The sequence below is a fragment of the Clytia hemisphaerica genome, unplaced genomic scaffold (assembly GCF_902728285.1).
Source record: "Clytia hemisphaerica strain Z4C2 unplaced genomic scaffold, Clytia hemisphaerica genome assembly, whole genome shotgun sequence".
Taxonomy (NCBI): Eukaryota; Metazoa; Cnidaria; class Hydrozoa; order Leptothecata; family Clytiidae; genus Clytia; species Clytia hemisphaerica.
This window is the reverse complement of record NW_027103722.1, coordinates 300,521-328,287: the sequence shown is the minus strand read 5'-3', so window position 1 is coordinate 328,287 and position 27,767 is coordinate 300,521. Positions and strand designations below refer to the sequence as shown.

Sequence of the window (27,767 nt, the reverse complement as noted above, 5' to 3'; positions counted from 1 at the left end):
CAGCCAGTGAAAACAATGATGAAAGACCAAGATTACATCAACCTTTTCGCCAACTTTGGAGTGTCACCCGAATTGACGGAGGAGCAGTTCGAGCAAATCCAGAAATTCGTGTGTGACCTATATGGTCATAAAGAAGACGACACGAACATTGTGCGTTACAAGATGTATGCAGCCAAACATGGTCATCTGGACCCGAAGTCAATACCTCCGTGTGCTGACAGTCTCAGGCAACACAGTATGAGAGCCTCATACCAGGTTTACATATGGAGGCAATCATTGGAGAGTCATCCAGAAATTCCATCTCCTATTGGATTGGGTTGGGATGAAAATGAAGGAGATTTCATCATTTCGTGGAACCATGTCAAACCTGCACCTGACGAGGTGCTTGAAATGATGTTTTGTACTTGTACAAAAAAAAAAGATGTGTGGCTGGTTCATGTCCTTGTGTAGACAATTCTTTAAAATGCACAGATGCTTGTACGAAGCAAAATTGTGATAACTTCGTGGTTTTTGAGTTAAACAACGACGATTTTGATGAGGGGGATGGTTTTGATGAGGAAGTTAGCGACGAGGAAAATGATTTTGAAAGTGAAGAAGAATCAAATGAAGATGAAGATTATGATGAAGTCTTCATTTAATGAACTTTTTTATTATTTAAGTGATTTTCTATATTTATTTTATCTACTTGTCTATTATAAACTATACTTTGCTTTTGAGACTATTCAAAATATCTCTGAAAACTTGAAAATCGGACCAGGAATAAACATACCATTTTTGGCCTCAGACGGCGTTTGAGAGCCAGTCTTGGGACCCTACCCCTTTATTCTAGTTTGGGTTTAGTAAAGAAAACATTCTTTAACACTTCAAGTGATTTTGATCATTCAATGAAAAGATATGACATTTTTTGTATAGAAAATGCTAAAAAAGTGATTTTTTGAGAATTTTGAGTTCTATCTTTTCTTACCTTTAACTAATTAGGACCAGTATATAATTTTTTTAAATATATTTCATGTTAGTGAACTTTTGTGAACTATTTCAAAGCATTTTCCAGATATTTCAGCCAGTTCATCATGATATACGCTCAAAAATATAGCTCATGTACGAAAATTTCATTTTTAGGTCTTTGCTGGCCTCGAAGGGCCAGTTGTAGGTCCCCACATCAAATTTTTGAAAAAAAATTTTTGCCATCGAATTTAACATATAATGACGAAAAACCCCTCCAAATTTCAAGCACAAAACACTATTAGATCAAAAGTTATAGCAGAATCAAGCTAGCCAGACCCCCCAAAATAGCGATTTTTTTGCTGCAATTTCACACCACCGAGCCACACATTTGGGCCTAAAAATTATATTAAGCTACCGATTTGATCTGGTCGACCAACTTTTTCCATAACTAGGATGTCTAAGGATACCAAAAAACCACCTTAGGATTGCTCCCATTCCGGAGACGAAAATTTCACCTATCTGACCGACTAACAGTGTTAATTAAAATGTAAGTAAGTTTGCAACCGAAAAAGTCGAAGGCGACCCATAGGCTTCCTCTTCCTTAGATGTCTACCTGAAGGAAGGAGTTTCCTTGACCCCTCTCTATAGTTACTAAGCATCGAGCAGCAAGGCATCAACTACCATTTTGGGATCTTTAGAATAGGGTCCAAACCCACAACCTATTGCTATCTTCGAGCTACAGCCGCTTACAATATTAGATTCCACCAATTTTTGAATATCTCTCCATCCCCAACATAAGTATAGGGCCTTTTAAGAGGCGGAGTTTCGCGGTTGGCGGAGGGACGGAATCCTGTCTTTTTTTCTGCGGAGTGCGGAGTGCAGAACTTGTCGAAAATTTGGACAGGATTTCGGAAATTAGGTTCTTGTCGGAGACGGAGTGGGGAAATTTTAAATTTCGTTTAGACAGTATGTCGGAAATCAAAGAAAAAATTTGACGGAATGGCGGAATGGGGTTGAAGCCCTCCCCTTTGAGGTTTGTAGTTGCTAAATTGTTCTTCTTATCTCAGACTATTTTCACCATTTACAAAAATATATTCATACATAGTAGTGGAGTCAAATAAAAGATACAGAAACAATAGTTTCCTTTTTTGGTGTTTATAAGTATTGTGAATGCCACAGAAACCTCCGGTAGTTAAACTTTCGTTGAAATTCCAAGGGATTAATTTTTAAATTCTTTCAATCAGATTTTCGTACTTTTTTGGCCAAGTTTGTAGACTTTTGCACAAAGTTAGTTCCTCCTATTTTCAGCATTTTATCTACCTTATCGGCCCTTTTTACGTCGGCCCTAATTTAACGCCAGCCCCTTTTACGCCGGCCCTTATTCCGCCACAGCCTAATTTTGGGCTTACGCCAATTAGGGCCGTAAATAACGCCAAAACTTGTAAAAATCACTATTCAGGCTTCAAAACAGTAAGTATTAATTAAAATTTACATTAAAATGTCATCTTTCAGTATTAAACTGTTGAAAATTTCATTGAAAATCATTGATTTTCGTGAAGTTTTGGATATAGAGTAAAAAAATGGATAGTTTTCATCCTTTAATCATGCCTAAAATCCTTTAAATTGAGAAAAATTGGTCAAAAATTAACGCTGCTTTTAGGAAAAAATTTTGGCCCTTTTTGCGCCGGCCTTTTTAACACCGGCCCTTATTACGCCAAGAGCCCACAAATAACACCAATAAGGACCGGCGTAAAAAGGGCCGATAAGGTATACGATAGATATTTCAGGCGCAAGAAATTTCGCTAAAGTTTGGTTCACAACATACTATGAACGGTAGATTGGAGTCGTTTATGATATGATGTGATACAGTAATATGGGTGTTAGTTGATAATCTGATGACTGTTGCGAGATAATATCAGTTTTTATACCAGAATTTGATCCTTCAACTATTTTTTGTTTGCTTTGTACATACTTTTTTTCTCGAGCTAGGTAAGGGAATTGTTTGTTACCGCTGTTTTCTGTTTAGTTTTCTTAAGACCTTTCGAATAGAATACATGATATATTCTTTGATAATAATTTTTTTTTAATTAGCCTTTGGAAATGAAAATCTCCATCCATGTAGTGTTCGAATGCTGAGAAAAGTAACATATAGCCATTTTGATAAATTCTTTTTCATTTTTTGAAACGTTTTTCAGTGTTAAGCTAATCTACTCAAAATTATCTTTCCAACATTCGTAGATTAACATAAAATATATTTGCAATATATTTGAATAAATGTCGGAAATTTAAACTAATGAAATTACAATTTGAAACAAAATTTCTGTTGAATAACTTGGGACTTATAATTAGACTCAGTCCATTTATTGGCGCTCTTAGATTGTTGTAACTATAATAATATGCATATACAAAACTTCAAATGAAATATTGAGGTAAAATCTTCAAAACACTGCATTACTTGAAGTTTGCATCAGCATGCGACATTTCCTTATTTCTCGATAGATTAATTAAAAAATAATTTTTTTTCAAAAAGTTGAATAAATAATTTTGTATGAAAATCATTTTCAATACAATTCACTGTTCATAATTCCAATAAATATTTTCTTCTCAAAGAGAGGCTGCTACCAAACAGGTTCCCATTTACATATATGACCATATCTCGATAATCCACATTTGCCAAATGATACTTTATCCACTGCTACTCCGTTCCTACTTATGTATTGACAAGTTGGGAATTCGCCCTCTTCCAAACTCACCCCAATTGATGGCGGATGGAGGGTCACGCCTCGTTTCGTTATCTGAAATCAAAGAGATTATGTATGAGATACACGTTTTTATAAGAACATATTCCTTAATAGATAGAAAGGCATAAAAGAAAACTTTACATATAGTTCCTTGATCAAATGTAAGGAAAATACACGCTTTTTTATAAGAATATCTTCTACCTTAAGGGAACTTATTTTGGCGGGAACTAATTTTGGCGAATTTGGCGAATTTAGACGAAATTCGCCAAATTTAGTTCCAGCCAAAATTAAATATTTTGCTCACTCGCCAAAATAAGTTCCCGCCAAAATTAGATTTTTTGTTTCCTTGCCTAAATAACCCCTGAAATTCATCAAAACTGCTCAAAATAAGGCAAAATAGAACAGATTTACGCTGTCATTCGCCAAAATTAGTTCCCGCCAAAATAAAAAAAATTCACTATTCGCCAAAATTAGTTCCCGCCAAAATTAAAATTTTTTAAGATTTTCGCTGCTCGCCAAAATTAGTTCCCGCCAAAATAAGTTCCCTTAAGGTATAAGAATATCAGGGTGAATCGTAAAAATACCCTAAGAATACCCTATAAGGTGAGTTTCACAGAATTCGATAAGTATACAGTCATTTTGAATTTGGTTAACAGGAAAACCTGCTTCTTTTGTTAGTTAGACTTAAACTGAAATCTTGAGGTTGAAATATAATTTTATTTTTTAATTAATAATATAATTTATTTTCCCAATAGACATTCAAGTCTCCAAACTCACAAATTGATAATTTCTCGTGTTTGTATAAAAGTCAAGTCTAAAAAAGTAAGAATACGTTAAGACTATTTCACCCTCAATTCTTTGATAATTTCTTAAGAATACTTGACCCTTATCCAAAGTACACTATTCTTATAAAAAAAGCACCCCTTAGACCAGGGCAAATTTTTGATATTATGCTCCTAATAGGGTGCAGAATTGAAAGAAGAAATTTGCCCTTCGAATATCCTGCAAATTTTGAATGAATCGATAGAACTTATCAAGGGCCCCCTTTACTAACGGTTTTTTCGAGGTCTGAAAATCAAATATCTGATGCTACCAACGGATTTAGCGTGAAAAGTAGATAAAGAAAATGGGGGTATTTATTAAGTTTCTGGACCACCTGATGCCGAGAAATGGCATCTTTACCAAAAGAAGAATGGTTACCTCGACTGTTGTATGTTTCTGAGCATCAACAAAAGCGATTCCATATTTCATCAGACCACCACCAATACAGACAGCTTTTGGTTTCAATAAATGATCCGCGTATGTATTCACCCAATCGCCCGGCCGCACGTAAGCCATCCCCGTTGTTTTCTCAACACAACCAATGGATTGATGGGACAAAATTTCCGGGCGGAAATGATAGTGGATGTTTCTATGTTCTCCATTAAAAAGGACACAGAGTGAAGCAAATACAGATCCCGTTGCTAGTTCGTAATTACCAGCTTCATTGTCATTGCAAACAACTTGTTTTCCATATTGAATATCGTAGGGTGTATATTCGATTCTTTTCCTTAACGATATACCCAATCGCCCACTATAGATGGCTAACCAAAGTGAATGCTGAACTGCAAATCCAAAATCACTCTTAAGTCCATCATATTGGTCAAGCCTTGAGAACCAATCATCGGTCAACATTGCTGATGTACACGCAGCCGCCACTAACGCCCCATCTAAACCATCCCAAAGATCAAACACATCAGAAGGCACAAAGTTCGCCCAACAGTCACCGCTCTTACATATGTAAGGCGGTTCAAATGAAGTGGTAGCTCCTCTTAACTTTTCAATAAGTTTAGCAACCAGCATCAATATATAAGAAGGTGGGCCTTTCATCTTTGGGATTTCACTTGACGTCCAATCTAAAGCGGTCAAACACCAATCACGAACATCCCTCATTGTCCCTACACTCATGCACCCCTCACGGAGTTCCGCCACGCACGAGGCATCACAAAATTGCGTATTATAGTCTCCATCAAGATCTCTAAACTCAGGTACGTTGACGTTTTTAAAAAGGGCGCCTTGATACCGATCCGCCACGCTTGTACCTTTCAAAAGCATCACGTCGAGCATTTCACCAATGATAGCAGAAACACCTTCATGATACACACCAGGTCGTCTTGGATAACAATCTTCTTTTATATCAAAACATTTCCTTAATTCAACCTCATCAAAACTATAAAAATCTGCCCTCATAATATTCCGCCCATTAACGGGCGTATCTTCATAATAACATTTACGACACGGAACGACACCTTCGAAACAGTTTTGTCTTGTTGTACTTTTACAACCTTCTAGTAAAGCACACTCGCCAGAAGCTATCTTAATGTCACGATCTATAGGCGCGCCACCACCACCATCACACTCGCCAGGCCCCATGCTAGCCCAACCTGTTAATGCATCCATGAAAAGGCCGAACATACCACCGGCCTCTGTGCGCCCCATAGACCCAATCAACAGTAATGAAGACAGTATTATCACTCGAAATGCATTCATGATGTTTGCTGTATCTATGGAAACAAAAAAAGTAATTATTTTTTACTTAGCTCAAGGCATACATCGTATAAAATACCCTGCTCTAGAATCATATAGCTTATAGAAATCTAAAACCTTGTTTAAAGGGGATATTTACAAATTTTTTGATTTTTGGACCCTTTCAGAGAGAGTGATCGGCTTATAACCTTTTTAGAAAGATTTTTTCGTTGAAGGAAAAGGTTCTTAAGTGTCCCCTGGATAACAATTTAATACGTTTTTTGTAAGAACAAAACACTTCGATGGCCAAAATATTAAGAAAATGTTAATGATATTTATAAGGCTTCACAGACTGAAAAACAGCCAATTTCTTAGGATAATGGACAAAAATACTCAAAAAATGTCGAAATTAAGAATATTAAAGAACATTTTTAGGCTTAAAAAATTCTGGATGTTCTTATAAAAAACATGTAAATGTGTAACTGCGAAGAAAACAAAGATTTTTCTAATAGCGGAAAAGCTTACCCCTTTATCGACGAGTTGTCCAAAGTTGTTTGATGAAAGTGATTTCAAAATTCTTCAATGAAAAAAAATAAAAAGTTAGAAACAAAAGAATATGTGTGCAGCAAATGTTATGATTTGGTAACCAAAGCATCAACTAATCAATCGCATCAACGAATTTGAAAAGTAAAAAGGAAATGTAACAACATTACTAGACCATTCATTGACCAGAATGCGAATAAATAATTATATTGAAGAAATTAAGGAAATAAAAGTAGCTAGCCGGTACAACTTAGTTGGTATTGAATATAACATGTACGTTGAAACAACGTTCAGAGAATCAGGAAGCTAAAATCACCAAAAATAATTATACTGCAAATTATAATCACAAACTTTTACGCCGTTAAAAGTTCATAACCGAATCGTAAATAATATATATTGAAAGAAGACGGGAAATTTAAGGAAATAGACGTTTTTTTTATAAGAACAAACTATATAAGAACATAAGGCTTCGATGGCCAAAATGTTAGGAGCAAATAAAAGAACTTTGGGGACCCTAAAACACCCAATTTCTTAGGAAAATGAACAAAATTGCTCAAAAAATGGGGAAATTAAGAATATGTTAAGAACATTTTTAGGCTTTAACTCAAAAAGCTAAGAACATTTGAAGACTTCAAAAATTTTGAATGTTCTTATAAAAAATACGTGTAGAGATCATACCCATGCAGATAAACATATTTATGATTTTTACTCATGCGTCGATTGTAATATTTTTTTGAATTTTTTAGTTTTGTATAATGGTCTAAATAATAATTTTCATATTATTCAATCATTATACACAGAAAGAGTAAAGTTTTTGACAGCTCAAGGTGAGCATTCTCTTCAACTTCTTAATCTATTTTAATTGACAAACTATTTAGCATGAGAGTACATATAATATGTCCATGGGTGGGTGGGGGATGGGTACTTGGGCAAAAAGGGGTACGGGATGTACCGCTGGCCAGGATACCTTTTTTCACCTCCCTGAGTCCCAGTTAGGGTCGTAAAAACACCAAAATAGAAAAATAAGTCCCTCGTAGAGTATGGGGGGGGGTTTGAAATACAGAAAATTTTGAAAACATTTTGGAATTTCAGTCCCATTCAGGGTCACTTCTTTCGGGGTCACTTTTAAAACGGAGTCCCACGTAGGGTCCATTTTTCGAGCTTCAGTGGCACACCCCGTCGGTCGGCCAGGGTAATACCCCCCCGGACAGATATGTACAGTAGTTTCAACAAATTCCTCTGGACTTTTGAATTACAAAAATTGACCCATGACTAATTTGATCATTTGGCAAAATCTCAAATACCTATTTATTTATTTTTTAGTGTGGAGGATGACTCGGTTTGTACTGTTATTAATTGTGATTGGGTTTTCATGGAAATCTGTTACCATGGATACAGATATTTATGACGAGCAAGAAGTGGAAAAAGAGAAAGGTCTGGAATGGGAAGCGGCAGGGATGTGTGCTTCTATTGCTGGATGTAAAACAAAACACCATGCATGCTTTCTGATGGTAAATGGGCCATTCCATTTTATATCCAAACAGGGGGGTTGACAAACATTTCCAGGGGGTATAAAAAAGATTTTTTCATTTTTACAGGGGCTAAAAGGTTACTTTAGGCGTACAAACTTTCGCGAGCAGAAACTTTTGCGAGGACGAAAAATAGTGAAATTCACGACATTTACTTTTGCGAATTAAAGGGAAAAATATTTTTCGGGAGCATAAACTTTCGCGAATCAAGACGTAAAATTGAGAATTTTCACATGAAAAAATGGCTTAGAGGGACAAATACTTCTTGGATTGGCTTGAAACATTTGTCCTTTCACCGTCCAAAACCCCCTACAGATTCATTCCTCTTTGGTTTTCAAGGGAATTTACTACATATGGTTTTAAAGAACGACAAATTACGCATGCGTGTTACAATGCAGGATTCTTTAGAGGAACAGACTGGGTACTTGCTGGCCCCTTCTGACCCCTTTTCATAACGTTATGAAGTGTCACAATTCTAATTTTTTGTTAAAAAAATAGTTTATCCTAAGATCTGTGAAATACTCTTTGCCTGTTGATATGATATAGAAAATTGCCAAAAGTCGTTACTCGTAAAATAATTGCTTTATCGAGATTTCTAAGCCAATCAAAATACTAGTACAGAAAACTGTGCTAGGTCATAGCGTCAGCCTGTTAGCTATAGGGTTACACCCTCAAAAAAGCCCAAGAAAAGGTGGGGGCTAAAGATGTTTCAAATATTTGGGGTGACCTAATGTACTTGGGGGGGGAGCTGAAATCTCATCATTTAACGCAGGGGCTGAATACTTCATCTTAATGCTTGGCTTCAATTACTCAAATTAAAGCCCATGAAGCTGAAAAGTTTTCCCTTGCGGCGCAGTATTTTTATATAAAATGAGCAAAATATTTTATCTTAACCTTCGAACTGCAACACAATTTACATTGAATAGCCCTTTTTTTGTGGGACAAACTTTTAAAAGGGTCGAAAACTCTGGGGACTACCAAAAATTTCATGAATCTTTGGGGGAACTTAATTGGCAACAACCATGAACTGTTATAGTCATGGTCCGTCAAAAGAATATTAAAAACTTGGCCCCGCCACCTTCAGGCAGTATTAGAGAGAAAATATTTTTGTCCGATATTCTGTGTCTTGAACAAAAAATGAGATAAATTTTAATTTTTTTCTTGTTATTTTAGGACGGAAGATGTCGGGAATTGTGTTACCCAGATGGACCAGTCAACGCGCGTAATATTATGAGAGCAGATTTCTATACCTACAACGAGAATACCATCAAAGATTATCCAGCAGGTAATAGCGAGTTTATTATGTTTTGTTTCATGTAGCGGAGACGGTTAGTTTTTGATTTTCTAGATCCTAACTGACTGAGAAATATGATAGAGTAAAGCTTTTATCAGCCCTAGATTTTGCACCTCAAAGATGTGAGTTTTTCAAAATCGTTTCAGTCACTCTTCCATCTTCAAAATGGGTAGATACATAAACTTGATGATCTAAACATAACTAGGGCTCACTTCAACCTTTTCGAGGCGCTACGTAGCCTGAATGAATGTATAGTAGAACTAACTCGAACCTCTACAGGGTGTCCGGAAAAAAGTATCGAGTTCAAACATGATTCTGAGTAGAAGGTTGTTGCGTGTGTTTAACAAAATGTAAGAAAGTATCTACCAACACAATAATTGTTTTTACAACGGTCATTATGATTAAAAAGAATTAACTAACTTTCTTTACAATTTTCATGGCGTTAAAGTTATTGAGAATTGTTTTTTGTAAAAGCTATTCATAAAAGATGTCCCATGACAATTAAATATGACATAGAGAGAAACTTTGATAAACATTGCAAATTTAGTGTGAAAACACACACAAGAACTTTCTTTCTATAGAAGTGGTACGACTCGATACTTTTTTTCCGGACACCCTGTATAGTGGAGTTATAATTGTATGATAACTATATCTATAACTCCATAGTCATTATAAAAAACCCCGGTCTGGCAATGTATTGTTTTAGCTTTTTGTTCAATTTTCTTTTGTTACAAACAAAAGACAAGTTGCGATTTGCATACTTGTTGATCACGTTATCAAAATCTCCTCTTTGGGATTGGTCTATTTTCTAATCACATGATCAAAATGTTTGCAAAATATGTCGATTTTGGTACGTAAGCTCTATCTTTTAACAATAAAAAGAGACAAAAGCCGTCAGACCAGTGTTTTTATAATGACTATGATAGCTCGAATATCTTCTTAACTCGAACACGTTTTGTAGTCCCTTCAATTAACAATGCCTAAAAAACCTTATTCCATAACTCAAAATTGCCTTAACTCGAACAAATTCGAGTTCCCCTTGCGTGTTTGAGTTATGGAAATTCCGCTGAGCTACCTAATGTTGCAATTATCTTTGGTAAATCCAGACGGGAAATTCAAAATTAGAGGAAACGCTTAAGAAATTGTTTTCTTCCAATGCTTGCAATAGACCTTTTCATAAATTACGTCACGAACATCCCTTGCCTCGTTTTGAAATTATTGCCATGGTGATTAACTCCCAGCGGATTTAATCAAAACTACTTCCTATTCATAAAAGAATCATTTAATGTCCCAAGGGAGACAATCACTATGGTAATTGTTTGAATACAAGGCAAGTGATGTTCATAACGTATTCATATCATATTATACTATTGGGACGGAAATGTAAGTTAAAAATCTCAGATAGCATATTTTTGCTTTCCAGGAAGTCCTATTAAGGAGATGTACGACAACATGATCTTGAAAGGAACAAGTGTAGCCGATTTGTATCAAGGAAATGTGTTCAAACGAAATAATGTACCCGTCACTCAAGGTTTAAAAAGCAAGTATAACCACAAGTTTTGTAACGCGGCATGTGTGACCACACTTCGAGGAGGTTGCAGAGCTATGGGTGTGTTTAAGAATGCTCATGATTGGTGTTTAACAGCTCTGGCATGGTTGGATGATATTGAAAACCTTGAAGGTCCCTCTTCATATGTTTTGAAATTGGTTGCCGATTTGATTCGAGATTCTACGAATAGTTTAGATTCTATGCAAGGGGTTTTGGTCGCTTCCGCAGCTAGTTCCGCCATGTTGACTTCAGACTGGTGGGAGAATGGTAACAAGTTGTTTGGAAACGAATTTGGGTTTGCCGTACAGCATTCTCTATGGTTAGCGATTTTTGCTGGCCGCATTCGATTCACGCTTCAACCAAAAGTACCTGATCAACCAAACATCGGAACCACAATGCTTTGCGATGTTCAAGAAGCTGAGAATTTCGAATTGGATTCTGGGTCAGTCTACGCGAGTATTTGCACCTTCCTAGATGCGAATGAACACATGCGTTTCAGACCTGAAATTCATACGAGGAATTCGATTGGCTGTGTTGAAAAAACAACCGGTATGGCATTTATACGGGTGGGAGATTGGGCAAAACCGACGGCAACCGCAACCTGTATTGGAGGGGAGTTAAACAAACACGGTATCGCTTTCCAAGATTCCATGAAGCTGATCACTGTTGAGATTACCACTCGAGGTGTAATACTTTTCCCACCATCCATTAAAGAGAGTTTGAAGTCCATGACAACAACGCAATGCACCACGGCGAAAGGGAATGGGCCGAATGAGAATGGCATTCTGGGTAAATGTGGATTACAAACTGTAGGTGGCATTTGTAATTGGTTTGCCGTATGGTAGCGAAAAGCAAAAAAAACAAAAGACGTTTCAAAATTGTGTAATACTTAAAAATAAAATAATACAGCATCACCGGGGAATAGGGTTAGTGTCCGCTAATTAGAAGTGTCCGCCTTTTAGAAACTTTTCAATTCTGTACTCTAATTTTGGTATAAGGTACTATTAAGGAATTAAGTATGTAAAATTTTGGTTTAAAGTGCTTTTCTAGAGACACTAGGACATGGAAGAACAAGAGAATGATTATTCAAACAAACGCATTAATTTACTTTTTATAAATCATAGTAGTCTTGAGGACCCTGTAAATTTATCATTTTTATGGCATAAGCAAATTCACCGACTGAATAAAGGGATCGCTACAAACGTCTATAAGCAATTTGTTCAGTGAAACTTTGATGTGTTTGAGAAATAAATTGTTTGGATAAATCAATCCTGTCTAATCTTTTAAGTCTATGACCAGTCAAAAATGTCTGTACATGGGAGGGTTGGAGGATATAGTGTCCGGGGGTAGTGAAAAATCTACAAAATTTGCCCTGCCCGGGGGGTAAACTTGCTCTGTTTGGAGGTAATCTTGCTCTGTTTGAGGGTTACTTCGAATGTACAGGGGGTCAATTGACGCCTGTCCCAGGGGGTCAGAACCTGCTGTCCGTGGGGTCAAAATTCACTATGTCCGGGGGGTAAATTTCTAAAAAATATTATATCCTCCACCCCCTCCCATATTCAAATTCTTTCTGAAAAAGCTCATTGGGTGTCCGCCATTTGGATTCTTTTTTATGAGGATTTAACAAGGAAATGGCCCGGGAAAATAGAATTGTCTGCTAATTAGAGGTGACCACTTTTTTTAGAGCGTCCGTTAAGGTTTTACTGTATTATAAAAGATTTCTACATTAATATTGTACGTTAAAGTGAGGATTTCCTCTAGCCTGTATTGTCTAAATTTTATCAAAAGCCCACGAATTTTGTGAAATTTGATGTTTTGCTTTGAAGTGCTGGTCTGGCTACCAGTACGGGTTGTCCTGAGTTCGGAGTAACGCGGATGAACTCAGACCAAGTATCGAGTCGCTTTTCGCCAACCCGAACCCACCTCACTTATCCGTTTTCATAGTAAGTTTTATATGGATGATAAAGACTTGTAAACTTACACGAAACACATTGAAACAGTTTTATGTTTTTTATTTCTTGTGGTACTCTATTTACCCTTCTAAAGCTTTGTTAACCATTTGGTATAATCACTACCGAGTTTACGTATCTGCCTTTTCTTGCGGCGGAAACGATAAGCTTCTAATTTGTCTACATCTTGACTGACTGAGGACGACGGTTAATCAGCACTTTTACCGGCCTTGATTTTGCGGGTCAAAACTGTGGGTTATTCCAAATCGCGTCAGTCACTTTACCTCAAAAGTGCAAATACATAAATTCAGTACGTTTATTATGTCAGTATCTTAAGTTTGCTTGTTTGTATTTTTAGTGAGTTTAGAATTACACAAAATAAACATGTTAACTTTTAGCCTGGAGATCCCTGCTCTGATTTCTTCTTTTATATACTGATGGTGAAATGAGTAGCATAGTTTGAGGTATGAGTTTAAAGGGATAATCAGATGGATTGAGGTATTCAGATTATAGAAACCTTCTGCGGTCCTTAGTAAAAGCTTAAAGTATTTTTGCGTAAAACAATTTTCCAAAATCGAGAAATCAGAATTCGAAATTTTTGAAAATGGGTTCTTACACGGTTCTTACGTTGAAATTATATTGTTTTAATCCTAAAAGCCAAAAACTTGTAATTTAAATGTCTCGACTTTGAAAAATAGTTAGGCAAAAATATTTTGAGATTTTGCTCAGCTGAAGTGAAAAATCCCACTTGCGAAATATTACTAACCTTCTGATTATCCCTTTAAGTACCCACCTCCGAATGTCAGTTGATAACTTATCCCGGGGTCCACTTAAAGCTTTTTTTATAGACTGGATGTCGCGATTAAGTGACCCAGTAGTATATGGTAATATGCATTTGCTTAGGTAAAAGACTGTAAAAGAATCCACCAGATTTTTGTTGTTTTTGGAAGGTAAAAAAAGAATGAAGTAATGTTTTTAATTGAAAATAAGGGATTCAAAATTGATGTTTGTTTCTCATTCATAATTATATTTATAAACTTCAAGTAGCTTTTTTGTTATTTTGATTTTAAACATTTTTTTTCTAAATGGTAACCTCGTCAAATCAAAGATGTTATAGATTCCGTTGGAGTTTGATTGAAAAATATTTATTGCCAAAAGAGGGTTTTCAGGTTTTACTTATAAAAGCGGACGTTTCTTTCCATGATGGCGGAAGTTGCGTGATTTATTTAAACTGGGGAACCTCTAAAAGTGAAAAAAGATCCAGGTTGGCACTGGGGTATTTGGACCTTTCTGGAGTTGGAAATATAGTAAAAAATGATTGCACAGAAATCTGTTAAATGATGATGCTATGCGCCATATGCACCGTACCCTACGGAGCGAGCAACTCACCAAAAACCTGGATTTTGCATTACGTTTCTTGGTGAGTTCCACTTTAAAGCCAGTATATCTATTCATGAGTCTGTTTGCTTATCCTGTAAAAACATTCCACACCTCCATTAAAAACGCAGACAATTCATTCCAATTCTTATTTGACACATTGCAGTCAAAACATTGTAAACTCTCTGCGTCTGGTCATTAAAATGTTATATTAAAGTGAATACATTGAAGTGTTGAATCGAACAATTAAGTTACGTCACGCGCTATATTTTGCATTGATGATTGGTTGAATAACTGCAATCTTTATGCAAGCTCAGCGTTTTTGAAGCAGCGATTCAGACCTCGGAAAACATAATGTCAGTCTGGCTTTAATGATTTTCTCATGACGTTATATGGACGTTATAGGGATATCAAATAGACGTTGTTTTGATATTTCATGCCGGTTGGCTATCAAAAGGAAACTTACATTTCATTGTTGATGTGATAAACTGATTCTCCAAGCTTCTCATACACCCAACCGAAAGCAAAGATGGCTGCAGATAAATCATGCTCTCGAATTATTTTCAACGCCTGAAAAACGTAACAGGTTTAGCTAAATCTTAAAGAATAAAGGCCAATAAAGGGTAAAGGACTGAATTCTATATCCCTTAAATATAATTCTACAAGAGGTGATATCAAGCGAGAATAAGTTTGCTCTTTTGATGATATGCACCATTGCAATGTCTTCTGACTTTACATCATAGACCCAACAGCTGATTGGTTGTAAGTGACGTAATATCAGTCAATACGTCAATTTCAACCCAGCAGCTGTTGGGCCTGTGGAATACATACATTGCAATGGTGCATACCATGAATTGAAACCAAAACCGCAGTTTCTGACAGAACACATCGAATCATCTTCCAATCTTTCTTTAGCGGCCAACAAATGACCATTGGAATGTGACAAGGTCACAGTTCATAGTGTCCCCTTGTAGTGGCAAAAATGCCAAAACGGGGGAGAAAAAGCTTTTTTGAAGATCAAGGGGGAAGGGCAAAAATTAGATGCGATTGGGATGCGAATCTCTAGATGGGGGAAAAGATTCAGGCTTCAAAGCAGTAAAATATAGCATATTTTATGTATTTTTAGCAAAACAGTGTAAAGGCATGCCTTTTTCAAAGAAGTGACTCGATGTTTTATCCAAACATGTCCATTTTTAGGCAAAAAGCATAGAATTGGGGACTTCGAGGCTTTGGGTAAAAAGTCTTGAGATATGATGCGCCCCTTAGTAGCTTTAATGTAGCAATTTTAACCACTCCAATTAGAAGACAGTGTAAATGAGTGAAAGTGTCCGTTGATTAATCCGTTAGTCAGAAGTGTCCGAATTTTAGAAACGGGTCAACAATGTCCAATAATTAAAGTGTCCGCCAATTAAAGATTACAAGTAAGTCTAAAAACATACCTACTTTATTCGTGTTCCAACCTCCGCCTCCAGGACACCCCCGCCCAAAGATATCAACGCCCACGTAAACATCATGTTTTCTTTGTTTAGCTTGTGCTAGAGATTCTGTCAGATGAATAGGTGACCAATTATAGTTGAGGAAGATACCGTCACAAACATCGAAGAACAACCTGTGAAAATATGATAAATAATACTCTATGGAGTCTCTATAACTCTAACAGCGAGTGGAAAATGTTCGAATGAGGGAGACATTGCTAAAATCAATACATTCAATGGACGCTTTTTTGGTATTTGGGGTATTCGGATTATTATTGAAGTCATTGAATGCATTTTAGTACTAATAATCACACGGTCGATCTGATGCTCGAATCTAGACTGCGGAGAATCCGTGAGGATTGGTTGAAATTGCTTTTGGACGCCAAAAATCTTGAATTTACACCTTTCTGAAAGTTTAACCCTCGCTGAGATCTCTAATATGTATTTTTAGTTTTATATCTGTCTAAACAGGATCAAAAGTTACAGCCAAAGTGGGTCTATTTCAACCATTTTTTGCCTTTCTTTGCCTTTTTTCTGCTATTCGTTTTGATTCGATTTGCCAATTTTTGAAATAGATTTATGCTTGGAAAAGCTTAAAGGTTTCGTTTTTAAATTAGAGTCACAAGATTGGGGAGCAAGATTGGTCATAAAGAGGAAAAGAAAAACATTTTTTTGCTTATATCAGCATAATATAACAATAGGCAGACACTATCCTGATATGAAATATGTATCTGATACGAAAAAGAAACACTTATAAAATATAAAACCTGTAAAGTTTCGTGAGTAGTCCGTTCGGGATTGGATTCATACCTATTGTCAGCACACAGCTTGTTCTGCCATCTTAGTTGTCCACTTTTGATGACGCTATCGTACCATATCACTTGTGCATCATTATTTGATTTATGCATTTCATCTGTCAAATGTTTGACCAGATACACCAGTTGATCCATCTCTTCATCCTGGAGAAGGAGGTGAAAAATTTTTTCTCTCTTTAAGTATTTCATCATCAGCGGCCGTACCTTGAAAGTAGACCATCCGGGGGGCACTTAAGGTAAACGACCTACCGTACGTAGGTACTTTTTCCAAGCGAAAATGAACAAAGATGAGAAAAAGTGCACACTAAGGGTGTAACATTTGGAAAATCTGATTATATTTTACCTAAAGATTTTCAATAAAATGCACCGTAAGGCTTGATTTTTCGCCTAAATTTACTCAGATTTGGCTAAATTTTCTCTGCACTGTAAGTGTCCGATTTCAAGGGTCTAATTTTGGACCATACAGACAGTCGTGAGAGTATACAGCTACGGTGCACAAGGTTGGGGGTTTCAATCCCAAGCCGGGTCATACCAAAGATTCTCAAAATGGTACTTAATGCCTCTTTGTTTGATGCTCAGCAATTAAGAGAAGGATAAAGGGTAAGTGATGCAATCCAGGGAGAAAGAGTGGCACCCTCCCCTACCTTCGGGTAGATAGCTATTGAAAGAGGGGCCTTCAGATATTGCTAAGCGACATCCGGTTTTTTTCAGGTCATTTCGCCTTCTTTAAATCCAACACAAATGGGTTTATACTCTTATCAACAACTATTTGAGTACATAGATTTGATTAATGATATTCAAAGGAACTTCACAATCTATTACGTGTTTCAGCACGTCACATTTCCGATTCACCCGATTGAATAAATATGTTTCCCGAAAATAGAAACCGATATTTCTCACAAATAGCGGAAGAATTTTTAAATGCATGTCATTCTTTGTTAAAAAGCATTTAAATGCAATTAATTATAAAATGCGAAACCGGAACATATTTTTCTTGTCTTGTTGTACAACCGTTTCTACATAATATACACGTAATAATTAGAATCTCAATTCTATACTAAGCCAATTATACAGAGAAACTGTATTAGTGGAGGTTTTTCTACAAGCAGAAGGTTATTTTTGTAAAGTTGATAGTAAGCTCGAGAAGTGTACAAAACAGTTTTGACAAAAGAACGGACTGCAATTTGACTAAAACCTAAGAACCAATTAAGAACTATCTGAGAGTCTCTAGATATAACTAGAAAGTTTCAAGTCCATATACAGCAAAATGGTTGAATATACTTAATCCTTTTTTTTAAGTAATTAATTTTTTTTACAATGGAGTCCCATTAACTCGAATGTCTCCTTAATTCGAACAAGTTTTATGGTCCCTTCTGTTAATAATGCCTTATAAACCTTACTCCATAGTTCGAAATTTCCTTAACTCGAGCAAACTTCAATTCACTGTGCGTGTTCGAGTTATGGGGATCCATTGTATAAAAGAAAGTGTATATTGAATTCTTTTAACGAAATTAAGTCGATATAAGATGCCGGTTAGAACATATTTTTTTAAAGAACAAACTATGTAAGAACATAAGGATTCAACGGCCAAAATATTAAGAACAGGTTAAGAACATCTTAAGGCTTTAAGGACTCTAAAACACCTCATTTCTTTGGAAAATGGACTAAAATATCAAGAGAATGGTGAAGAAAAAAAACAGGTTCAGAAAATTTTCAGGCTTAAAACTCAAAATATTAAAAACATTCAAAGGCTCCAAAAATTTTGGATGTTCTTTTAAATAAAAACTTAGTATTGGAAATTGACGTGAGAGTAAGTCCATTTTAAGAGAGGAAGAAAGGTGGCGAAAAATTTTTATCCACTTTAAAACATCTATACAATGGAGCGTTATAACAGAGCTTCTTTTTAACCAAACACTGTTCTTTTTGCCAGGTTCTCCGTCCTTGAACTGTTTTAAAGTAAAGTCAACTTCCCTGTCAAACGGACCGCCTTTGGGGGTAGTTGTTTATAATTTGAACGGAAAATACTCTCCATATACTGAGTAAAGGTATTAGTTGAGTTAATTGGAAATAAGCAAAACGGTGGAGTGCAAATTTAAAAAGGGTAATTAAGTTGAATGTCCGTATGATGCACAGCGGAACATTTTTTATATCATTTTTCTCTTTTCCAAGTTTTTTTTTTCAGTTTTCCTTTATTTGTTTGAGATTTGAATCTGACTGGTATCATGGATTAGCTTGCTACGATGAGTTTTTTTTTGAGTCTTTGACAAACAAGAGATTTTAAAATAAACTGGTTACAATGGCCGGATGCGAGCCAAAAGTCTGGAATGCGCCATAGCCATAGCTATCCAGCCGCTGTCTTTCAATAAGTTAATTCAAAAATCTAGGTGTTCGAAATAAAATGCAATAAAATTGTTGTGTGAAGAAATTTAAGTATGAATTGAGAGTTCTGAGGGAAAGGAGCACTAAAGAAGAAAAATATGTGTAAAATAGCTTGCCTCTGTCAGAGCTTAAATTACAGTTGTAAAAAAGAGCTAAATGTGACGAAGGGGTGTTAAATCTCAGGGAGACTGTTCGTTTTCAAAGAAGCCTTTAAGGAGCTTAAGGAGCGTTGGCTGAATGGTCAAGGCGCCTGCGCCACAAACCAGGGATTCCCAGTTCGAATCATCGCTCTTTCCCTGTGTTACGTTCAGCTCATAGATATCCGATCCGGTTGACCGTGGATCTCGTGAAAACAATCTAAAAGTCCTTCCCAGCTGGCACACAACGTTGTTTCAACGTTTATCTAACGTTCACAACGTCCATATAACGTTAGATGAACGTTGAAACAACGTTGTATGCCAGCTGGGTTGACTCCATCTATAACCTTCTTCACGTGGATTCAAAGTTGACTTGACTCTCTCTCTAATTCGATCTAAGAACCGAGCATTCTTTTCGAATTATAGGAAGATTTGAAATACAGAGAGTATGTCGGATGACTTTACAAGCCGAGGGGACCAATGTTTTAATTCGAATTAGAGAAAGATTTGAATAAAGGAGGTTCGAATTAGAGAGAGAGTTGAATGTCATCAAAGTACAGTTGACAGTCGATAATTTGACCTTCAAGGGACCAAAAAATTTTTTTTCTACATTAGAAAAACTTAAAGTAATCGAGGTTAGAATCAGAGAAAGATTAAAAAAGGAGGTTCGAATTAGAGAAAAATTTAAGTAGTGAGGTTCGAATTAGAGAGAGTTGACTGTAATCAAAGGTGATATAAAACCACGCTTGTAAATCACATATTAAACCCACACCCAAAGAGACGAAAATGACTTCAGTTAACCGCAACACGAGGTTTAATTATAATTATTGCCAATCAAAATAGAGAGAGAGGCTTGTCGAAACAAAAATCGTGTCTAATAGCAGTTAATCTCGTGCCCTATGTCAATGCAAGTTTAATTTGAATATTGATGGGAGATAAGTTCTATAAGAAATATAGCTAATTTATGAGGATATATGTTCTGCTGTTGCGTAAATGTTCTGCTTTTGTAAGGAAATAATGGAAAACAGTCAAAACAGAAAATAAATTGGCTGCCTCATGTTGTCATTTTCGTATACTTTGTGACTTCGTCAGCAAAACAGTCACCACCCACCTCGCGGGGTAAACAGGGTCGGATACAGGAGGTAGGCTATCTTATTAATGGAGAGTAATTAGTTTCCATATAAGGTAATACGATAATAAAGTACACTCTCCTCCATTGGTTATAGCCTCCCTCTGTATCCGAGCCAAATAGTTGTTCTTTTGTAAGAAAATATGGGAAACAGGCGATAGTTTTAGGTAGTTATCATTTTATGTGACGAAGAGGATGGTTTTTGCTCTAATCGATATGCATCATTAGTGAGGATAATTAAAGGTTTTGTTTTTAAATAAGGGTGATATCCTTTGCTTACTCATCAATTTTAATTCACAAGCTTTTACACATTGGATTGAGACGAATATGGAGCAAGATTGGTCAGAAAGGGGAAAAGAAAAACATATTCTGCTTATATGTCAGCACAGTATAACAATAGGCAGACACTGTCCTGATATGAAACATGTGCCTGGTATGAAACGGAGACACTTATGTAAAAATAAAACCTTTAATATGATTGGACGATCTCATCATGCTCACGATGTTAAACTAGTTAAGTTTGGAACTTGGAAAATCAATCGTAAAGATAAGCGTAAAAACCATAAAAACATACTATGAATTGCTTGTGATTTTTTTCAATTTGATTTCTTGGTAAAACATATGGAATGACCAGAAAGACGGATTAGGAAGTGCATTAAGATGAATGTAGCCCGGGGTCCACTTAAAGCTTTTCGATAGACTGAATGGCGCTGATAAATGGCCCGGTGTAATTTGGCAGGCTCCATTTTTTGGTTTCGCTTGAGGTGGTAGAAAATACGTGCCACTAGATCCAGTCCTTTTTTGGAGAAAAAAACAAATAGAAAACAATGACCAATAGACCAATTTTTTTCAAAATTTTCGGGAATTCACATGTTTTTATTATAGTTTCAAAAATTTTGATGGGGTTTTAGAATATATTTTATTGATTTGTTGTTTTCTTATTATTTCTGAAAACGAAAGTGAAAAAATTCAAGATGACAATATCCTCTATAGTCTACTTCACTGGACTCAGTGCCATCAAAACATGAAATCATCCGAAAGCAAAGTTCAGTCAGAAGTAGACTCTAGTCTAGTTGGGATGTGGTACATAGAAGTTATGAAAATAAGGTAACTACAACAGAAAGTAAATTACAAATCACGTGGTCTTATAGGTCCATACAAACACTCGTAAAGTTCTCCTAACTTTCGAAAACTGGCATTTCAGTAATATTTTCACTTCCTTGTGATAGTAAGAAGCTTTTTGTTCAGATGCACATTTTTTAGATGGAAACTTGTTTTGCTATTATTGTATCGCACCAATGAATGTCGAAGATCATCAAGAATTAATAAAGTTTTGTTTTTAAATAAGAGTGATATCGTTTGCTTACTCATCAATTTTAATTCACAAGCTTTTTCACATTGGATTGACACGGATGTGGAGCAAGATGGTCAGAAAATGGGAAAGAAAAGCATTTTTTTGTTTATATCAGAGGCAGACAATGTCCTGATATGAAACATGTGCCTGATATGAAACGGAAACACTTATGTAAAAATACAACCTTTAACACATGGATAAAGATACTCCGTGGATATGTGGGGGGAATCAAAGGTTTATGAATACACTCTTTTTCATAAGAACGATTTTATAGGAACAATGAGGCTAAGAATCGTCAAAAAATAAGAACAATTTAAGATTAATGGTCGGCCTAGAGTGAATGAACTTTAAGCAATTTAAGGGGCAAAGTAGTAAAAATCGGGTATAAATTACTTTAATTTTGCACCAAGAATAAGAACAGCCGAGCTTCAACAAAAGTCTTCTGAATCTAAAAAAGATACTACATGGTGAACAACGGCTTTCGGATACTTTGGAATCATTTTTATTCGTATCGCTTGTATAAGCATTCTTTAGTGTCTACGCCCGTATAACAAGGTGGATATGCATGGAGGAGGTTAATGTAAATCAAATACAAAGTCTCCATAACTCGAACAAGCACGGGGAACGCAAATTTGTTGGAGTTAGGAAATTTTGAGATACGGTGGAGTAAGGTATTATTAACTGAAGGGACTACAAAACTTTTCGAGTTAAGGAGACATTCTAGTTATAGAGGTTCGAGTTAAAGAGTTTCCCAACTGTAATATATTAGCAAGCGCCTGTCTTTCCTTGGACACAGGAACGCGGGAATAGTGCTTATAAAGAGCTCTTACAAAGAATAGAAATTGCCGCGGCAAAGTGTATTCAGTGAACATATAAACATAGAGTCCATTGCAAGCTTAAGCTGCAGTGAAATACAACGACGTGGTCTACCGGGTCTACCACTGTAAAAACAAATTAGTGAACTGCTCAATATCATAGAAGTAGACATAAAAATAGTAAAATTTGTTGTTTTAGGGTATAATAAAAACAAAAACAAAAACAAAACCCCTCATTGGTAGAGGTTGACAAATGACGCTCTGAACATACTGTTGATCGACGATTAACAAAATCTGTGAGTAGACACAAAAAGAGACTCTCCGAAGTTGAAGTTCTATAATAATATGGATAAACCAGAGAAAATGATCTGGTACGAAACAACGAGACAATAAAAAATTGATTTGACCAAGCTTGGGTCAAAAGATGTTCAACCATTCGTATCTACCATTTGTGTCCAGGATAACTGTTTGGGTTTGTCTCGCCCATTCATGGATCATATTATGTTCAATTATCTACGTTGAACTTGAAGGCGTACATCGCACCAACCACACCCTACCTTTAACGGAACCCGATTTAGTTTCAAACACGTTATCGGATTTAAAAATCAGTTTATCGGAATTGAAATCGGATTCAGCCAAAAAGACGGTTTTCAAACGAGAATATAGAAGACGAACAAAAGAGAATGAGGTTTTGAAGAAGAGACGAGAGTTTAATGATGTTTCGAAAACCTACGTTTTTGTTTTGCTGGCGCATAGCGGAATAGGTCAGATTCTGAACTTATAGCATTTCGGCCAAAAGCTGCATAAGAGATTGGGTTGAATGCTTGAATGACAGAAGGGTGCCCAGTAGTAAAACTTCAAATTAATTCACTAGAGGAAAGAATCAAGTAAAGCAGGCCCAATTTTTTTCAAATTTTTTGCTTTACCATGAAACCCAATCCAATTCCTACGAGTTTAGACCAAACTGGGCTTTGCCCTCCTATATAGCTTATGTCTAGTATACTCGTCATTGGTACTTAAAGGGTTAAGGATTTCAATGTAGCGACTTCTAACATTTTGACGTCATTTATTTTTGGTAAACTCGAACCCAGTCTTCTCACGCTTTAAAGCTTGATATCTGAATAGCGCACCGCGCTGAATCTAAAAATAGATTTTATTTTTGACATAATCATTACTCTCGATGTGTTTGTACGAGTTCCAATCCCATTAACCTTTGCGCTAATCTCTTTTGCACGTTAATTACATCGTTTGACAAAAGATATATAACAGCTTGCACGTATCTTTAATTGAGCCGCTTTGAATTGTGGGATTGCAACTCGTACAAATGTCAAAAAAGTGAAAAGTAATAATTATGACGTATGCATTGCGGAGCGCTATAGAACCCTCTTACAGTTAGTCCCAAAAAAAAGCGGACAAATTTAGTAAAATCCTCAAAACTCATCATCTAAGCTAGTCTTAGAATAAGATAAAAATTCTCTGTTCAATCAATAGATATTCAATTCCAAAGATGATTGAATAGCTTTTGGAGATTGAAATTATTAAGTATAATGAGTCATAATATTCCGCTTAAATCACGAGGGTTTTACTTCATCAAAAATTTGTCCGCTTTTTGGGACACACTGTGTTGATTTGATTCCTCATCTGGACAACAGTGAAGAATCTGGGAATTGAAACACTGTGCAAAAATTTACTAACTTCAAAGCACCACTTTTTAATGAAACAGCTTTCAAAACAGCAGTGCACTAGTCTCCCCCACAGCATACAGCCTGACCGTAAAAAAAGACACACAGTCGTGTTGTTATTAAGTTCAGAGGCAAACAGCGCTCGTCAAAGCATCTTACAATTTTTAAGATCAAAATTGAAGTAAATAATCAATAGAATAGTTATTTGTGTTCTTTATAATAGTAAACCCTTTGGTATTGTTGATATCTGAGTGTAATACCCAGTAAAAAACTGAAACACTGTTTACTTTTACGCAATAGCAATTTTAGTCAAAATTCATTCTTTTATCTGGGCATCAGCTTACCAAAACACCCCTATCATAGATCCGGGGAAAAAGGCGCAACTGATGGCTAATTTCAGCGCCCATTTGCTTCCTAACACCCTATTAAAATTAGCCATTTTCAGCCCAAAAAGAGGAAAACTTTTGTGGTCCCTCGCTTCCGCAACTGTTTGAAGAATATTTTCCTTAAAAGGGAGCGCAAAAATTGAAATGGAAAAGCAAACACTATCGTTTGAAAGACCTGGACACGCACAAGTAATCTTTAGTGAGTTAAACCCTACTCCTCTGTGGCAAGGAATACAAGAAATATTATTTTTCTGTTTTTTTTTTCTCTAGGTCACCATGGCGATATGAGTTTACAGACATGGCAGTCACAGTTATTCTACATCTTCACAATGCCTTTTGGCCTATTATTCTATTACGTAATGGTCCACCATTTAGCTGTTGAAATTTTCGAGCTCGATGCTTATGCTACTGTCTCGATATACCAGAAAACTCAACTAGCCTGGACTGTCGACCAACGTGAATTGTATGAAAAATTCAAAGTCTTTGTGTTCGCAGTATTCAGGCTATTTGCTTGTATTTATTTACTAGCGCTACTGGCTATATTCAGTGGACGATCGTATATCGATGGTGTATATCTACTCTTAAATATGACTTTTTTGGTGTCAAGTGTAAACGAGGCTTTATTTCCGTACACCGATATCCCGCATTCGATAGTAGCTTTTGTAATGACTGTATTGACATTTAGCGTAGTTTTGATTTTCTATACGGCTCTATATTCACTATTCATCATGTTTCGGTATAATAACTTCCAAGAATTATATGAAATGTTATTCACAGACTCAGATCAAATGGATGATGTACAAACGTTAGACGATGACCATAATGACGTCATTAAAAATGGTAGAAAAATCAAAAATGGTACCGTAGAAATGGATGATGAATTTTGGTGGGAAAAAGAAGAGCCAACTCACAGTGCTAGAAATTTCGGCGAAGTTGGTAACAGCAATCTTTTGAAACCGAATTACCGACTTTTAGCACCATCCTGGACTATAGATTCAAGTGCAACGAGTGAATCGTCGGACTATACCGACGACAATAATGTCGGTCAACTACCGATAATTTCTCGGGAAACGAAATCAGATGTCGGTGACTATCAGACAAAACGGAAAACACCACCGTTGACAGTTAATATTCCTCGAGCGGCAAGTTATGCACCGAGTATTGAGATCACAACACCGACACCGAGTCCCGATCACGGACCGAAAAAAGACTATTTTGAATATGCACAGTCGGCGCATACGAATATTTCTTCACCACCAAGCGAATAATAGATAGAGTCACATAAATCAATTTTAAGCTATTTTTTGTTATTAATTCTTTTAGATTGTTTTTAAACTTAGGAGTGAAAAAGATGCACCTAATTCCGAATATTATTTTTTATTGATTCAGAATTTTAAATCTTGATGAGAGCCTAGATGTTCTAGCCTGTTAGAGCCTCTAGCTGCTAGGGATACAAGCAAGGGATTCAAATGATTATAGTCCAATCAAAATGCAATGTGATTACCACGTTAGAGCTGACCTGTTCAACTCAACAATCTCCTCCCTAGAGTATCCTACTCTACATTTTGATAAAAGGCTTTGTAAGATCTAAAAGTCTAAGTAAATTTCGAGACCCGTATTACAATAGCGTAGCCAAGAGGGGCGCAAAATTTGTGTAGGAGAGCAGATTTTTATGACACTGTGATTATCTACTCATGGTATTAATAGATAATTAGAGTGTCCTAAAAATATGCTCTCCTACATAAAATTTGCGCCCCTCTTGGCTACGCTACTATATTAGCATGTACCAAACCTGAAAGGCAGAATTTACTTTTTGAAAAATCTTACCGCGCCTTAGCCAGTGTCTTCCAAACTAAACCAAATTTTCAATTTGTTAAAAAGCTGTAAAAACGGTATGCGTCTTTTAGACTGGTCGTGTCTCTCTTTGCGAAGAAAAATTGACACAGGTTAGAGTACTATCGTCATCATAGAGAGACATACTCAGACCATGTTCGTATGTAACGGCTCCGTTTCACTTCGAAGTAAAATGAAGCTATTCTATTGGTTAGAAGTAACGTAAAACTTAAATTTAACCAATAAAATGGCTTCATTTCGCTTTGGAGCGAAACGGAACCGTAGCGTGTGAAGGTGGTCAAAAGGAGTTGGGTACGAGTTTGGGGCAACTGACCTCCACGTGGCATTCAATGTTGACCAGCCATCCTTCAAACTTCATTTTTGTTGCTATGCCAACCAAACATTTGACAAATACTTCAACAGCTTCTTTACTCTTCAGCACTTTTTGCAAATTCTTTCGCCCTTCGTCCCATTCTGTTATAATGGTACCTTTGAAATGGAGCAGAAAAAAACTAGTCTAGTTAAATAAGCCCGTACTCGCAAGGCTAGGACACACATATTCTGGCAATATAGCGTTTCCAGCACATTAAAGGTTTCGTTATATTTACGGATTTTAAGTTTGCCTTGGAGTTTTTAGTTATTGAGTCACAACCTAACATCAGATTTATCCTGGTGACTGAATGGGCTTTTCCAGAAAAAAATCGTGCACCCCCTGTTGAGGAGGTCCATTTCCGTTCCAAGGGGGTAAGGTTTGAAATGCAGTGGAATTCCATAAGGGTAGACGAAAATCCGTCAAAAATAAGCGGAATTCCAAGGGGGTAATGATTGAAAATTTGTGAAAATTCGGAATTCCAGAGGGGTATGATCCTAAAATTGCCTGGAATTCCAAGGGGGTAGGTCACAAAAGGTTGGACCTCCTCAACAGGGGGTGCACAATTTTTTTCTGGAAAAGCCCAATCAAGCTTAGATTTCTAGGCTACAGAAAAACAAACATTTGTTGACATGTTATGAATACCGTGATGGCTTGATGTAACCTGAGGAGGCAAAAAGGAAAAATTGACAATTGCGCGCCATTACAGTTGACGCTCTCTAATTTGTTGTTGTATTATTTGTCAACAAAAAAAACACTCATAAACGACGCTCTAGATTCGATAAGCTTCTTTATTCGATGAAAATCTAACTCTTTTTGAAAATCGAGTGGGAGACCGCCAATTGTACTAGAAAGAACCCTCTTTGAAGGCGAAAAAGAAAGAATAGTTAGGCCATTATTGGTGTTCTCGAGTACCTAATGGCAAGTCTTTCTTTTCGGCACTCCCTAGAAGGATAATCC

The 27,767-nt window shown here is 36.3% G+C and overlaps 4 protein-coding genes across 5 annotated transcripts in view; 2 read left to right on the top strand and 2 right to left on the bottom strand.

Annotated features, from left to right (window-relative positions):
• The window catches only part of LOC136804575 (cytosolic endo-beta-N-acetylglucosaminidase-like), a 49,187-nt gene that overhangs the window by 19,457 nt on the left and 1,963 nt on the right, over positions 1-27,767 (bottom strand). For both annotated transcript variants that reach the window (XM_067061173.1, XM_067061174.1), the window contains exons 3-6: positions 26,772-26,926; positions 16,718-16,866; positions 15,876-16,041; positions 14,899-15,002 (exon numbers count right to left, since the gene is read on the bottom strand). In XM_067061173.1, coding sequence (XP_066917274.1) covers positions 14,899-15,002; positions 15,876-16,041; positions 16,718-16,866; positions 26,772-26,926 — 574 coding nt within the window. The remainder of the gene's footprint in view (positions 1-14,898; positions 15,003-15,875; positions 16,042-16,717; positions 16,867-26,771; positions 26,927-27,767) is intronic.
• LOC136804577 (uncharacterized) lies at positions 3,255-6,210 on the bottom strand. Its single transcript, XM_067061175.1, has 2 exons — positions 4,887-6,210; positions 3,255-3,740 (listed from the first exon to the last, which is right to left on the bottom strand). Exons 1-2 carry the CDS (start codon positions 6,162-6,164, stop codon positions 3,564-3,566), a joined length of 1,455 nt encoding a protein of 484 aa, XP_066917276.1. The 5' UTR covers positions 6,165-6,210; the 3' UTR covers positions 3,255-3,563.
• LOC136804579 (uncharacterized) lies at positions 7,407-12,375 on the top strand. The gene is made up of 4 exons (XM_067061177.1): positions 7,407-7,561; positions 8,058-8,245; positions 9,437-9,548; positions 10,981-12,375. The coding sequence occupies exons 2-4, from the start codon at positions 8,066-8,068 to the stop codon at positions 11,949-11,951; spliced, it is 1,263 nt and encodes a 420-aa protein (XP_066917278.1). The 5' UTR covers positions 7,407-7,561; positions 8,058-8,065; the 3' UTR covers positions 11,952-12,375.
• LOC136804578 (uncharacterized) lies at positions 22,710-25,972 on the top strand. Its single transcript, XM_067061176.1, has 2 exons — positions 22,710-23,300; positions 24,875-25,972. The coding sequence occupies exons 1-2, from the start codon at positions 22,961-22,963 to the stop codon at positions 25,870-25,872; spliced, it is 1,338 nt and encodes a 445-aa protein (XP_066917277.1). The 5' UTR covers positions 22,710-22,960; the 3' UTR covers positions 25,873-25,972.